General features: G+C 41.0%; 1 protein-coding gene across 1 annotated transcript in view; it reads left to right on the top strand.

The window, feature by feature from the left end:
* Positions 1–1,264: 1,264 nt before the first annotated feature.
* The window catches only part of dnai1.2 (dynein, axonemal, intermediate chain 1, paralog 2), a 35,761-nt gene continuing 20,466 nt past the window's right edge, over positions 1,265–16,559 (top strand). The window contains exons 1-17 of the mRNA XM_014132446.3: positions 1,265–1,459; positions 2,027–2,092; positions 5,109–5,204; positions 5,430–5,510; positions 5,697–5,823; positions 5,936–5,982; positions 6,117–6,272; positions 6,397–6,456; positions 6,567–6,692; positions 6,866–6,950; positions 7,053–7,170; positions 7,344–7,387; positions 7,468–7,715; positions 7,886–7,975; positions 10,218–10,305; positions 10,398–10,477; positions 13,675–13,823. Of these exons, the coding sequence (XP_013987921.2) occupies positions 1,418–1,459; positions 2,027–2,092; positions 5,109–5,204; positions 5,430–5,510; positions 5,697–5,823; positions 5,936–5,982; positions 6,117–6,272; positions 6,397–6,456; positions 6,567–6,692; positions 6,866–6,950; positions 7,053–7,170; positions 7,344–7,387; positions 7,468–7,715; positions 7,886–7,975; positions 10,218–10,305; positions 10,398–10,477; positions 13,675–13,823 (1,703 nt within the window). The 5' untranslated portion in view covers positions 1,265–1,417. The remainder of the gene's footprint in view (positions 1,460–2,026; positions 2,093–5,108; positions 5,205–5,429; positions 5,511–5,696; positions 5,824–5,935; positions 5,983–6,116; positions 6,273–6,396; positions 6,457–6,566; positions 6,693–6,865; positions 6,951–7,052; positions 7,171–7,343; positions 7,388–7,467; positions 7,716–7,885; positions 7,976–10,217; positions 10,306–10,397; positions 10,478–13,674; positions 13,824–16,559) is intronic.

The raw sequence follows: 16,559 nt of genomic DNA, 5'->3' as shown, positions 1-16,559 counted from the left end.
TTTGCTGTTGTTCTGGGATTGATTTGCACTTTTCGCACCAATGTACGTTCATCTCTAGGAGACAGAAGATCGTACTTTTTGGAGAAATGTCCTCTGGTCTGATGAAACAAAAATAGAACTTTCTGGCCATAATGACCATCGTTATGTTTGGAGGAAAAAGGGGGAGGCTTGCAAGCTGAAGAACACCATACCAACCGTGAAGCACGGCGGTGGCAGCATCATGTTGTGGGGGTGCTTTGCTGCAGAAGGGACTGGTGCACGTCACAAAATAGATGGCATCATGAGGATGGAAAATTATGTGGATATAATGAAGCAACGTCCCAAGACATCAGTCAGGAAGTTAAAGCTTGTTCGCAAATGGATCTTCCAAATGGACAACGACCCCAAGCATACTTCCAAAGTTGTGGCAAAATGGCTTAAGGACAACAAAGTCAAGGTATTGGAGTGGCCATCACAAAGCCCTGACCTCAATCCCATAGAAAATTTGTGGGTAGATCTGAAAAAGTGTGTGCGAGCAAGGAGGCCTACAAACCTGACTCAGTTACACCAGCTCTGTCAGGAGGAATGGGACAAAATTCACCCAACCTATTGTGGGAAGCTTGTGGAAGGCTACCCGAAACGTTGACCCAAGTTAAACAATTTAAAGGCAACGCTACCAAATACTAACTGAGTAAACTTCTGACCCACAGGGAATGTGATGAAAGAAATAAAAGCGGAAATATATCATCCTTTCTACTATTATTCTGACATTTCGCATTCTTAAAATAAAGTGGTGATCCTAACTGAATTTTTTACCAGGATTAAATGTCAGAAATTGTGAAAAACTGAATTTAAATGTAAACTTCTGACCCACAGGGAATGTGATCAAAGAAATAAAAGCTGAAATAAATCATCCTTTCTACTATTATTCTGACATTTCACATTCTTAAAATAAAGTGGTGATCCTAACTGAATTTTTTTACCAGGATTAAATGTCAGAAATTGTGAAAAACTGAATTTAAATGTATTTGGCTAGGGTGTATGTTAACTTCCGACTTCAACTATATATATATATATATACTTTACATTTGTCTGGTATATTTTGATGGATCATTCAATCAATTTTACTCTTGGAGTGCATGCAAAAGGCTTGAAAATTGCCCTCCGTCCTTTAGTAAACTTCATCAACAAAATGTAGGCTGCATTTGGAATATCACTACCATTGACATGCAAAGGACAGCTGGAGGCGCTCGTGCTCCACAAGCCCCAGACCCAACATGTTCGTTGGCACGGCAACTGATAAACACTTGCAGCAGCTGGAGTGGAGTTACAGTTTGAAAAATTTTCATCTCTCTATTTAAAAAATTGTTGTATAGCGTTCGTTATCTATACAATAAAAGGGTATTTCTTATCAATAGTTTGTTATCTCTTGGACACAATGCCTGTAGCTCACAAGACAGGAACTGTGAAATCCAAGCAGGTAACGTTAACGTTTTATAACGCTAACATTAGCTTTCGTTAGCTAATGTTTTAGCTAATAAGTTCGCTATTGCTGAATGCATGATTGTACAGTAACATACATTGTAACAACGTTGCTATCAAGTAGCAATAAGTGACTGGTTTGCTGATTAATGGCTGCATCTCAACGGTTTACAGTGGCTTCCATTCTTTGTTCCCTCTCCTTATCTGCATTGAGGTGAGGAAACTAAAGTTACTAGTAAACAGCTGACAGGGTTCTCCCCAGGTGATGCTGCTGAGTACGGCTGTAACGGACATTTTCTGCAATCAAAAGCAGAAATGTGCCTTCAATGATAACAAATACTGGCACAACCAGTCCACAAGGTTAAGCAGCAGCCTTACATTCTTTGGGGAGAGAGAACCCTGAGAGGCAAATGTCTGGTTGCTATGGTCTACTCTGTTCTTTTCAGAAAATTGCAGATAAAGGAGAGAAGACAAGCAGAAGAAGCCACTGACTGACTGTAGAATATTGAGATGCAGCCCTAGTGGATCATGAAACAAAGTTATGAAATATGTCTGTTTTGTATAGGGGTCAAACGCTCAGTCCCAGAAGGCACCCGCAGCAAAGACTGCAAAAGCTGCCAGCAAGAAAAAGGTAGGTGGCTATTATAACTATACACAAATTGAATGACTAAATTTGTGCCATTGGAAGCAGGTAATGCACTTCTTTCATTTGTGTTTCGTGTCACGTGTGCTTCGAAGTTGTTACATTTGTATCATTTCACCTCACCTGTGAAAGTGAAGAGGAAATCCAGCATCTCTGGAGGACAGTGGAAGTTGATCAAAGGGGTTCTTTAAGATAAACCCTATTCGGTAAAAGCAACACCCGTAGCTTCAGATTCTAGGCCTACAGTCTGTTTTACTAATAGAAAATGAAGGAAGTTTATGTTTCAAAATCGACTCTTATTGGTCAGATTTTTCTACCAATCCCGTCACGTTTTATGTTGTATTCACATTTTGATTGGTCACTGAAACTCTAGGAGGCATGTTTGAAATACAGTGAACTCCAAAAGTGTTGGGAGAATGCATTTTTTGTTGTTGTTTTGGCTCTGTACTCCAGCACCTTGGAATGATACAATGACTATGAGGTTAAAGTGCAGACTGTCAGCTTTAATTTGACGGTATTTTCATCCATATCGGATGAAAACGTTTAGAAATTACAGCACTTTTTGTACGTAGTCCCCCCATTTCAGGGGACCAAAAGTGTAGGGACAAATAAGCTTATGTGTATTATAGTAGTCAAAAGTTTAGTATCTGGTCCCATATTCCTAGCACACAATGATTACTTCATTTTGGAGTCACTTTTATTGTAAATAAGAATAGAATATGTTTCCAAACACTTCTACATTAATGTGGATTCTACCATGACTACAGATACAGTGTATTTGGAAAGTATTCAGACCCCTTGACTTTTTCCACATTTTGTTACATTACAGCCTTATTCTAAAATGGATTAAATTGTTATTTCCCCATGTCAATCTACACACAATACCCCATAATGACAAAGCAAAAACAGGTTTTTAGAAATGTTTGCAAATTTATATAACACCCCCCCGAAATATCACATTTACATATGTATTAAGACCCTTTACTCAGTACTTTGTTGAAGCACCTTCTTGGGTATGACGCTACAAGCTTGGCACACCTGTATTTGGGGAGTTTCTCCCATTCTTCTCTGTAGATCCTCTCAAGCTCTGTCAGGTTGGTTGGGGAGTGTCGCTGGACAGTTATTTTCAGGTCTCTCCAGAGATGTTCGATCGAGTTCAAGTCCGAGCTCTGGCTGGGCCACTCAAGAACATTCAGAGACTTGTCCCGAAGCCACTCCTGCGTTGTCTTGGCTGTGTGCTTAGGGTCTTTGTGCTGTTGGAAGGTGAACCTTCACCCCAGTCTGAGGTCCTGAGCGCTCTGGAGCAGGTTTTCATCAAAGATCTCTCTGTACTTTGCTCCTTTCATCTTTCCCTCAATCCTGACTAGTCTCCCAGTCCCTGATGCTGAAAAACATCCCCACATTATGATGCTGCCACCGCCATGCTTCACCAAATGGATGGTGCCAGGTTTTCTCCAGACGTGATGCTTGCCATTCAGGCCAAAGAGTTCATTCTTGGTTTCATCAGACCAGAGAATCTTGTTTCTCATGGTCTGAGAGTCCTTCAGGTGACTTTTGGCAAACTCCAAGCCGGCTGTCATGTGCCTTTTACTGAGGAGTGGCTTCCGTCTGGCCACTCTAACATAAAGGCCTGATTGATGAGGAAAATGTTTTATTTAATCTATTTTAGAATAAGGCTGTAACGTAACAAAATGTGGAAAAGGGAAAGGGTCTGAATACTTTAACCTCATAGTTATTGCATCATTTAAAAACCAAAGTGCTGGAGCACAGAGCCAAAACAACAAAAAATGTGTCACTGTCGCAATACTTTTGGCGCTCACTGTATATACAACCCTCCTTCATGTCTCTTTTCTGTCCTGAACAGTCTTTTTATTTATCTCCAGTTTGGCATTTCTCTTATGATGCGGTTCACAGAAGCACTGACAGATGTGTTGACTTGACAACTGCGTCTGAGTTTTGAACAAACCTATCCCACGTTTGTTCCATGCTGGCTGAAGACCTAGCTAGCCAGTAACTAGCTAACAGTAGACACAAAGGGGAAACATATAAGTATCTTTGCCATAGATGAATAGGGTACATTTGTAATGATATATGCTGACATTTGCCTACAGTAAATTGTTGTCACCAATAGAGTAGCCATTTCGCTATATAAACCACGCCCCTCTGCAAACACGCCTTATCTGATGTTGGTTACAAGGCGGTACATATTTAAATTAGGTAAGAGAATATCATGTTACCATTGGTGTGTTAAAATGAGAGTTAAGATGATGTCACCTTGTCCCCTTAGTAATGAATCCCAAGTGTTTGACATGGGGGAGCACCAGTAACTTTATGATCAAACTTTATCAGTGTAGAAGCAACAGTCATTGTTCATACTTTGGTCATCATACTTTGATCTGGTTTCCTTCAAATATAATCACATTTCATGAAAAACGTGATGTTGACAGTTCATGACTTTTAAAACCTGATAAATACATAGACTGAGTGCATTTTTTATGTTACCAATAAAGATGCACTTTTAACAACTTCCACTGTCCTCCAAGAGTTGCTGAATTTTCTCTTCACTTCAGTTTGCTCCTCACATAATGCACCTTTCCCTTTGCACTTCACCTGTTAGAACCATGACCACGGGTAAGTCTGTTCCGCTTTGTGACCATAGTTGCGCATTTACGATGCAGTAAACCGCTCCTCTCTAGCCCAACGGATCACATTTTATAATAATGAAACATTTATAATGTTTTCAACATTATAAACTAGCCTTCTTGCGGGCTGCTCGCTATTTGTTTGATAAGAAACAAACATGTCGAGCCATGACTTTTAGATGGCACTGAAAGATAGGAAAAGGGCTGGATAGCTACTCTAGGAGAGCAAAGACACTTAATTCAGAGCCCTTTATCCACATGATCACATCGTTAGCATTAGGCAAGCAATATAGCCTATGTCAACTTTTTTTAGTCAGACAAACATGTTGCTTATGTCCGTTTGGTCATGTTTTTTTGGTCAGGATGAGGAGGATGGAACAGAGACGGGCGAAGGAGATGAGTGGATGCAAGGGAAGACTCTGATCAAGCCACTTGACCAGCTGGATCTCACTGAGGCTGTGAGTTTACTGTAGCTGGACTGTGTTGTCTGGAATCCTGACATGGCACCAAACAGAGTCAGACTGTTATTGAGTCATAAAGGATACACAGAATAGTTCTGACCACAGATACTGTATAAGTAACTTCTTCTTCATAAGACTTTAAGGTTCTGGCTCATTCATTTACCAGTTGTATGTAATGTTTAGAAGTTGTTTGATGAACTGTATCTTTTTTCACTTAACCAGGAGTTAAAAGAGGAATTCACCAGGATCCTGACTGCAAACAACCCACATGCCCCTCAGAATATCGTCCGCTACAGCTTCAAAGTAAAGTATTACAGTAACCTCCAGTCTAATCCATGATTGTATGAACAACTTCTCCCTTCTTCCTTATTGGGTCCATCATTTCATGGATATTAATGTAAACAAACAAGATTTTCAAGATACCTTGTATGATGGATATACATAAGCATTATCCAATGCAAATACATGTGTATCATTGTCTTCCCTCAGGAACGTTCATACAAGCCAATCAGCAGTGTGGATCAGCTGGCTGTCCACTTTGTGCTGGAGGGTAACCTGTTGCACCAGGACTCAGATGAGGCACGCAGACAGAGTGCCAAACAGGGCCTCCCTGAGGGTAGATAGCCAGGGCTTCTGGAATTTTTGTGTGATCAAGTATGCTGCCTTTTACAAGAGCAAACGTTTGAAATAACTTTGATGGTAACATGAGATGTTGATTATTATTCTAGAAAAAGCCACAGTTGAGACCGCTGTATCTGAAAAACCTGAGACTCCGGTAGGAAAGCACTTAATTTATTAACATACCAAGAAGTTTGTGAAATAGCCCACATTCAGTAATTTGAGTGACTCTTAAGTGACTTACAATCAACGCATGCCAAACCCAAACAAGAGTTCTTTCTTCTGGCTCAGGCTGCAGGTGGGGAGGATGCAGGGGATGTGGAGGAGGGCGGGGGAGAGGAGAGAGCTGACAGCGTGGAGTCCAAGGCTGGCAAGAAGGAGCAGAAAATCACCAACCAGTTCAACTTCAGTGAGAGGGCCTCCCAAACCCTCAACAACCCACTCAGGGTAGGTAGGGTAGAGCCAAGGCAGACTATGTTGCAGGAAGCATAAATTGCCCATAATATTGTAGAAGGGAAAATCTGTCTTGCCGAAGATTGTCAAGACAATAATTCCACGAACTCCTTCTCAGGAAAGGGGATGTCAGACAGAGCCCCCTCCTCGTGCAAACTTTTCAGCTACTGCCAATCAGGTGAGAAATACATAATTTTGAGTTTGATGATTCTCATTGTTTGCTGCTCCTAAACATGAACTTTACGAAGGCTAGTGATACAACAGGGCAACCTCCTCCTCCTCCTGCAGTGGGAGATCTATGACGTGTATTTGGAGGTGCTGCAGAAGCAGGAGAAGAACAAGGAGAAGGCGAAAGCCGTCCCCAAGAAGGACGACGACAAAGGCAAGAAGAAGATGATGCTGGTGGAGACCCAGGTAAACTTCAAGTCAACAGCTATTCACTTTGACATGAAAAATAAACTATGAACCCAAGCCAATCAATTGGAGATAACACTTAGATAAATCGGGCCCTCAATCAACAACACACAGACATTGTTGATCCCATTGAAGGTAGAGAACTGAAAACTTTCCCCCTGTTTCCCCCTCAGAGTGATGACATCACCAAAGTGGCCAAGGTGGCCAAGATCATCGAGCGGATGGTGAACCAAAACACGTTTGACGACATTGCACAAGGTAGGTCCTTCCTGTGTGTGCCATGTTATTTTACCTTGATACAAAACCTCCTGATAGTCCCTGCATGGTGACATGATATGAGATGTCACTTCCCTCTTTTAGATTTTAAGTACTTTGAGGATGCTTCTGATGAGTACCGGGAGCAGGAGGGCACCCTTCTCCCCCTCTGGAAGTTTCAGTACGACAAAGCCAAGAGGCTGTCTGTCACCGCCCTCTGCTGGTCAGTCTTCTCACATTACAACAACAACGACAACGCGGCTTTACTATTACTGAAACAGTTCTGATAGGTGTGTGGCTTATAGACAGTTGTTGGACCACTGGGAAAACCTGAAATCTTCGTAATATTTTTGGGGAAATGCATGAAAGAATTATAGTCTCTCTGTTCCTCCACAGGAATGAAAGCTACAAAGATTTGTTTGCCGTCGGCCTTGGATCATGTAAGTACGCAAGGTATACCAAACCTGTACCCTTTTTTACTTCTTTCTCTGAGCTATCTTGACCCCGCTCTTCCACCCAGACGACTTCACCAAGCAGGGGCGGGGCATGCTGGTGTTCTACTCCCTGAAGAACTCCACTTTCCCTGAGTATATCTACCCCACGACGTCGGGCATTCTGTGCCTCGACATCCACAAGCACCTGCCCTACTTGGTGGCCGTGGGCTTCTACGACGGCTGCGTGGCCGTCTACAACCTCAAAGAAGAGACCCTGCAGCCCATCTATAAGAGCACCGCCAAGTCTGGCAAGCACACCGACCCCGTGTGGCAGGTTTGTGTTAGTTTGTGCATGTTCTGTATTTTGGATAACACTCACTGACGCATGATGTTCTAAGACTTTGTTTGTCTGTCTGGCTGTCTGTTTGTCTGCAAATCACTGTCTCAGATGTATGTTGTTTTGGGTCATTGTGCTAAATTATGTTTGTGGCATTTCTTTTTCAGGTGAAGTGGCAGAAGGACGACATGGACAACAATCACAACTTCTTCTCTGTGTCATCTGATGGCCGTGTGGTGTCATGGACTCTTGTCAAGGTGCTCGAGAAACACATTCACTTTCCTCAGTATGTGTGTTAATATATGCATGTCTGCTTGTGAGCATTTGTGCATATTTTGTATTAGGATCCCCATTAGCTGTTGCAAAAGCAGCAGCTACTCTTCCACAAGATATGAAACATGACATAATACAGAACATTAATAGACAACAGCTCAAGGTCAGAACTACATAAAAATATATATATATATTACAAAAGGCACACGTAGCCTACATATAAATGCATACACACAAACTCTCTAGGTCAAATAGGGGAGAAGCATTGTGCCGTGAGGTGTTGCTTTATCTGTTTTTTTAAACCAGGTTTGCTGTCTATTTGAGCAATATGAGATGGAACGGAGTTTCATGCAATAATGGCTCTATATAATACTGTACGCTTTCTTGAATTTGTTTTGGATTTGGGGACTGTGAAAAGACCTCTGGTGGCATGTCTGGTGGGGTAAGTGTGTGTGTCAGAGCTGTGTGTAAGTTGTTTATGCAAACAATTTGGGATTTTCAACACATTAATGTTTCTTAGAAAAATAAGAAGTGATGCAGTCAGTCTCTCCTCAACTCTTAATCAAGAGAGACTAGCATGCATAGTATTTATATCAGCCCTCTGATTACAATGAAGGGCAAAACGTGCCGCTCTGTTCTGGGCCAGCTGCGGCTTTAAAAACATTAAATATGCGTTAATAAGTACAGTACGTGAATGTTCATGTGTGTGTACCAGTCAAACGTTTGGACACACCTACTCATTCAAGGGTTTTTCTTTCTTTTCTTTCTTTCTTTTCTTTATTTCTACGTTGTAGAATAATAGTGAAGACATCAAAACGATGAAATAACACATATGGAATCATGTAGTAACCCAAAAAGTGTTAAACAAATCAAAATATATTTTATATTCTTCAAAATAGCCACCCTATGCTGAGCACTTGTTGGCTGCTTTTCCATCACTCTGCGGTCCAACTCATCCCAAACCATCTCAATTGGGTTGAGGTCGGGTGATTGTGGTCATCTGATGCAGCACTCCATCACTCTCCTTCTTGGTAAAATAGCCCTTACACAGCCTGGAGGTGTGTTGGGTCATTGTCCTGTTGAAAAACAAATCATAGGCCCTCTAAGCGCAAACCAGATGGGATGGCGTATTGCTGCAGAATGCTGTGGTAGCCATGCTGGTTAAGTGTGCCTTCAATTCTAAATCAATCACAGACAGTATCACCAGCAAAGCACCCCCACACCATCACACCTCCTCCTCCATGCTTCATGGTGGGAACCACACATGCGGAGATCATCCGTTCATCTACTCTGCGTCTCACAACATGGCGGTTGGAACCAAAAATCTCAAATTTGGACTCATCAGACCAAAGGACAGATTTCCAGAGGACTAATGTCCATTGCTTGTGTTTCTTGGCCCAAGCAAGTCTCTTCTTCTTATCGGTGTCCTTTAGTAGTGGTTTCTTTGCAGCAATTCGACCATAAAGTCACGCAGTCTCCTCTGAACAGTTGATGTTGAGATGTGCCTGTTACTTGAACTCTGTGAATCATTTATTTAGGCTGCAATTTCTGAGGTGCAGTTAACTCTAAATGAACTTATCCTCTGCAACAAAAGTAACTCTGGGTCTTCCTTTCCTGTGGCGGTCCTCATGGGAGCCAGTTTCGCCATAGCTCTTGAGGGTTTTTGCACTTGAAGAAACGTTCAAAGTTCTTGACATTTTCCGGAGTGACTAACCTTCATGTCTTAAAGTAATTTGAGCTGTTCTTGCCATAATATGGACTTGGTCTTTTACCAAATAGGACTATCTTCTGTAAACCACCCCTACCTTGTCACAATACAACTGATTGGCTCAAATGCATTAAGAAGGAAAGAAATGACACAAATTAACTTTTTCAAGGCACACCTGTTAATTGAAATGCATTCCAGGTGACTACCTTATGACGCTGGTTGAGAGAATGCCAAGAGTGTGCAAAGCTGTCATCAAGGCAAAGGGTGGCTACTTTGAAGAATCTCAAATATAAAATGTATTTAGATTTGTTTAACACTTTTTTGGTTACTACATGATTCCTTATGTGTTATTTCAAAGTTATTATGTGTTATTTCATAGTTATTCTACAATGAAGAAAAAATAAAGAAAAACCCTTGAATGAGTAGGTGTGTCCAAACTTTTGACTGGTACTGTAAGAGTATTTTTGTGTATCAATTTGTTCTCATAGTAGTTTTGATGTGGGTTTGAATGGTTGCAGAATGAGCTGGTCTTCACAGACATCATCAAGCTGTCGTTGCCGGGAGCTGTGTCAGAAGGACCAGAAGGCGTGCAACTTCCCATCATGGGTAAGACCTGTCATCAACTGACGCATCATTTCAACACTGTTTGATACCTGTTAGGATCATTGAAATATTTGACAATGTTTGTCGTCCCGCAGCTTGTGGAACATCCTTCGACTTCCACAAACAGATTGACTACCTCTTCCTGGTTGGCACGGAGGAGGGCAAGATTCACAAGGTGAGCAGACATTAAAACGTGGTCCCCAGTCATGTATCCCCCACTGACTATTGCTGTGTTCAGCCACTCCAAAACGTTTACTTATTTTACGGCAACTTAATGAGATATGAATTGTCTTGGGTGTCCTGACTGTCTGCTAGTTGCTCGTCTGAGGAATCAAATGGAGTCTTGTTCTGTTGTGTTTGTAGGGTGGTGTGTGATATCCTGCTGGGCCACAGATACAATGCCTTCTCCTTGTCTCTCAGAGAGTGAGGAAGTTCTCTCATTAGCACTAGGCTTTGGGCTTGGCACAGCCTCTTCCCAGCGGGCTGTAAAGCACCACTCTGAAGCCTCTATCTCCGCTCTCAACGGTGCAGCCCTACAACTTGTTTAGTGGTTTTTCGGGGGCTCAGAGGGAAGGCTTTTTCGAATGCTAAATTTAAGAAGAGGAGTAGTCACGGCGATTGGCATAATTTAAACACTGTTTAAAAAAAAGTTTTTTTACTGTTTTTGTCAGAGATTTGTCAGTCTATGCTAGGCTTGTTAGTCTAGGATAGGCTTGTCAGTCTAGGCTGGCGCTCTGGGAGGCCCTCTCATGCGGTGCTAAGCATTTAATGAGAGCCAAAATGAGGGCAGAGCCTCCAAACCTCTCCCAGATTTGCTCATTAACAGCAGACAGCTGTAGTTTTTGGCGGGCGTCCATCCTCATTTGGCCTTCTCACACAAGTGTCTATCCAGCTGTGGTGCAGAGAGACACGCTACCGTGAGGTTCTGAACACATACACACACACTGAAGCAGAGTTCTACAGGGGATCTTTTTTTTGGCCTCAATCTAGACGGGATGACGGATTTAATAAGGTTCCATTGCTCTCAGCTACAGCTTTGAGACAGATTGACTCAATCTCACACACACAGACAAACGCCTTTTAGAAGCCCCTTACAGAACTGCCACAGCCACGCAGAGCCTCAAGTGACAGGCAGCTCAGTCTACTCTCTCTAAAGGCTATGCTAATTGTGAGCCTTAGCCCACTGCGTTAGCTAGCTAGCTCCCTGCAATGTAATGGTTCGGTAAGCGCACATGCTAATGAAGGGTTTTGGCTGATTGCGAGCTCGCTGTAGCAGTGTGGCAAAGGCCCATTCTGATTTTCCAGATCTTGCAGCTCATTAGTGTCTCTTCAGTGTCTCGTTGTTGTGGCGTTTTTGCAACATCTTGTGGGAGATAGTTTCATCGCACACATGCACTGTGGTCTAAGTCACAATAAACCTACAGTATTTAGTGTTTAATATGCCTACATGAAGGGTTTTTGAAAACTCTGTACATTACATTGTAATGAAGGCCTTTTATGTTGTACAACAGGGGTTCCCAAACGTTTTCTCTCAGGCCCCCCTTCCAGCATTGGGGAACATCCCGCCACGTTTATCTCTATGGGCATAAGCACTGTAAACAAATTTAGAAGGTTTTAAAGCTTATTTCCTGCAATTCTACACATTTTGTCATGAGGTGCAGAGAATTTTCAGTTTTAAAGCAAATTTTCTTGCAATTCTATACATTTTGTCATGTCTAATGTGTATTCATGTGATATTTGAGTGACTCAAACATTACAACAAAATTTATGGGCAAAAAAAACTAGTTAAAAAAACGTTAGCTGACATGGGCAAGTTGATCTGGACATTTCTGACAAGTTGTAAATAGCTCTCTTAAGGTATGCAATGACTGACATGACAAGAAGATTATACTAGTGCATTCTACTATTACAACTTTCAAGAGTAAGTTGAAAGCCGTGCCCCGCCCCACAGTTTGTGAACCACTGTTGTAGAAGATGCTAAGACGTTCATCAGGCTCATGACCGTGTGCTCTATATCAGGATAAAATTGAGAGAAAAGATCATAGGTGGCACAGGAGTTTCAAGTTTGGGGAAACTATCTTTTCACCCCCAAAAAAATCACTTTTAAGATAAAGCATGCATCTATCATCCCATTTGCAGACTAATGTGAAATAGCCTAGTATTCCTAATGTGATGAGAAGATTGTATAGTCATAAATTAGGATTATAATATAACTCAATATTTGCAAAATAATTGGTTCTGAACAATGCTTTTTTTCCTCCTTTGCACAGATTCAGAGCTCGGCCCCAACTAGAGGATTTTTTGGGGGGGTCCGGAATTAATTTTTTCATTTTAGAAACACATTTCATTGCAATTCTACGACACTTTACATGACTGCCGACATATTAGCAGAATCCTAATCTTTAACAAAAATGACAGGGTAGCCTGCTCTGCTGACAAACTGACAACAATAAAAACAACCTTGTCTTGAATGCAACCATGTAATCTAGGCCTATGAAAAGGTGAGACACATATTGTACAATATGACGTCCATCTAGCCTGGAGGAGGAAATTATATTATCCTAAAATATATTAGTATCATTTATATTATTATTTTATTTATTTATTCATAGATAGGATTAATTATAGCTAGCTCCTTGTCTCCTCCATGTTAGCTCTAGTTAGCTCCTTGTCTGTGTCTTGTCTCCTTGTCTCCTTGTCTCCTTGTCTGTGACATGTTTGATTCATGCAAACTCGCACAAATACACACCCACCCACACACACAGCTATGCGTGTGATATCAGTTCCAATCTGTCACCTCTTGTTGGAAAACAGCCACCTCCGGGAGCTCTTGGGATAAATGTAATATCTCTGCTGTGATTTATTCACTACATATCCCCTTATATAACAACCCCACTGGGCACAGACATCAGTTCAACGTCTATTTTTAGTTACATTTGGTTGAGTTGTCAACTAACACAAAATCAACAAAACATGTCACCATGACGTTGGATTTAGGTAAAAAAAAATATATATGAAATTCCCTTACGTTGATGACTTTTTGTAAATCCAATCTGTTTTCCATGTTGATTCAACCTCCTAATAATGAATTTCTTTGTTGAAATGACGTGCAAACAACGTTGATTCAACCAGTTTTGCCTGTGGGGGGGACATGCCATTTAGGCCTGGGCTGCATTTTGATTTATCCCTTTAATTTAACTCTGATACTTTCTCAGTGCTTTCACTCCGATCATTCTGTCACCATGCAAATTATGTAGCTTGCAATAATAGTAGAGAGCAAGTTTGGTTCACAGCTATGGTATATTGTCTATCTGGAGTGGTTAATGGGTGAATGTGAGGACTGACTCCATATTATTGTCGTGTCATTTCCAGTGCTCCAAGGCTTACTCCAGCCAGTTCCTGGAGACCTACAATGCCCATAACATGGCTGTGGATGCAGTTAAGTGGAACCACTTCCACACCAAGGTCTTTATATCCTGCAGCTCTGATTGGACCGTCAAGATCTGGGACCACACCATCAAGTAAGTCTACTCACCATCACACTATTGTGCCCACCCGACTCAAACTATGCTGTCTCTGATATTTATTTTTACATTGACCAGCTTAGATTAGAGGAGTAGCTAAATTCAAAAAGGTCTCGCTGTTCCAAATCTATGTCAGGCTATAATTCTGGTTTTAAAATGGCACCTCAAAAACATAAATTTGAACCCTGGGGGCTCTATTTTTGGCTGCCACTAAGGAGGTACAAGTTAGTTTCCAATTTTATGATGTAAAAACTGGCGCCCTGGCATTTTCCAGCTCTAACGTCAGGTTCGGCAGTTTACCTGTCTAACATCAGCTCGATTGCACTGAAGTGGGAGGGGTGGCAATATCTGAGGCCTGTCCTTAAAAGCAAGCTCAAAATAGAAAATGTCATAATGCGCTAATTGGAAGTTTTAAGACCCACAAAAAGCAGGTCTTAACGGTAACGCATGGATTTTGAGAGCGGATGCGCAGCCTAGCCAGCCATGACGTGCAGTGCACATGGTGATTCTCGTATTTATAAACATAAAAAACTATTGGTTTCCCCCCATTTCGTTTCATTTGATTAAAAACCAAGCATAGCCTCCCCTCCCCTTAATCAAGGGTGGTTTAGCAGCATCACATAGGTTTGTCTTTGTATCCTGGCCATTAGCCAAAAGTAGCCTATGAATAAAGGGGTTTTAAATTGTCTACTGAGTGCTTTGAAATATTTTGGAGGTTTTTACCCTCATGCTTTTTCATTATTCACAATTCACATACCTGCATTTCACTTGTTCAAGTAGGCATCCATCCCCATTTTCAAAGAGCGCCCCTCGCTCGATTACCAAAGACACGCACTTCCAAACTAGTCTTCCGGTAATGCCATATCAATGGCCAATTGTTTTGAGAATCAGTCTCGCACGTAGGCAACCAACAACAATATTTCTAAATAGGATCGTGTCAGAAGCATGATGTCATAAATCGCTTTTCTCATTCCATGGCACTGTGTGCACAAGTAGGCCTAAATGTCTTTACGTATAACATTTGCACGTCTACAAAATACTAGGCTCCTGTCAATTGTATCGTTTAAAAAACAGATTGATTGTTTTTCGTTGAATTTGATTAAAAACCAAACATATTAGAAAGATTCACCTTCCGTGGGTTTATGGTGAGAACGTACTGTACATGGCTCGAATGAAATTCGAAATGTCTGCTATTTCTGGAGATGTGCAAATATGATCTGTAAGATTGTTCCATGATGTTTATAAAACATTACATTTGCGAGCAGTATAATGGTGAGTGGACATTCCCCCTTTCTCTTTATATTAGATCTTTATCCAGCTCCTGTCAAAAGTTTGGATGTGCGTACAACCCTCAATAGTCTAAGTTGCCTTGTCTGTATTATACGCCCACAGGGAGCAATTATGGTTCCTAGAACTGTATTTAGACATAGCCTATTTTAAAACAAGTTGTTGTTTTGTTTTTATAAGAATTTGATTAGAATGATGCACAGTTTTTTCAGGCCTTATCAATAGCCTAGTGTTTTTAATCTTGCATATTGACTACGTTTGGCATGTCCAGATTGTATTTACAGTTCGCCTAGCCCATATATCAGTGTACAGTAAATGCTATAGCCTATGTTTAACAAATCAAATCAAAAATACATTTTCACATGCGCCGAATACAACAGGTTGTACAACAACCTTACCGTGAAATGCTTACTTACAAGCCCTTAACCAACAATGCAGAATTTTTTACTTTTTTTTAAGTACGGAAATATTTAAGCAAAAATGTTAATAAAAAACGAAAGTAAGTAACACAAAAGAATAACAGTAACGAGGCTATATACAGGGGCTACCGGTACCAAGTCAATGTGTGGGGGTACAGGTTACTCGAGGTAATTGAGGTAGTACTGTAAGTAGGGGTAAAGTGACTATGCATAGATAATAAACAGCGAGTAGCAGCAGCGTATAAAAGGGGGTCAATGCAAATAGTCCGGATAGCCATGTGATTAACTGTTTAGCAGTGTACACTGAAAAAATATATAAACGCAACATGCAACAATTTAAAAGATTTTACTGAGTTACAGTTCATAATGGAAATCAGCCAATTGAAATAAATTCATTAGGCCCTAATCTATGGATTTCGTGTGACTGAGAATACAGATATATAGTACCAGTCAAAAGTTTGGACACCTACTCATTCAAGGGTTTTTCTTTATTTTTACTATTATCTACATTGTAGAATAATTGTGAAGACATCAAAACTATGAAATAACACATATTGAAAACAAAATATATTTTATACTTGAGATTCTTCAAAGTAGCCACCCTTTGCTTTGATGACAGCTTTGCACACTCTTGGCATTCTCTCAACCAGCTTCATGAGGTTGTCACCTGGAATGCATTTCAATTAACAGGTGTGTCTTGTTAATGCATTTAAAATCAAATCAAATTGTATTAGTCACATGTGCCAAATACCAAAGGTGTAGACGTTACAGTGAAATGCTTACTTAAAGGCCCAAACCAACAATGCAGTTTAAAAAATATGATTAAGAACAAGTAATTAAAAAGTAGCAGGAAAATAACAAAAGCAAGACTATATACAGCCGGTACCGGTACAGAGTCAATGTGCGGGGGCACCGGTTAGTCGTGGTAGTTGAGGTAATATGTACATGTAGGTAGAGTTATTAAAGTGACTATGCATAGATAATAACAGTGGGGGGGTGCAATGCAAATAGTCTGGGTAGCCATTTG

The sequence above is a fragment of the Salmo salar genome, chromosome 12, assembly GCF_965601325.2.
Source record: "Salmo salar chromosome 12, fSalSal1, whole genome shotgun sequence".
NCBI classification, from domain to species: Eukaryota; Metazoa; Chordata; class Actinopteri; order Salmoniformes; family Salmonidae; genus Salmo; species Salmo salar.
Note: the sequence above shows the minus strand (reverse complement) of the source record. Positions and strands in the feature narration are given on the sequence as shown.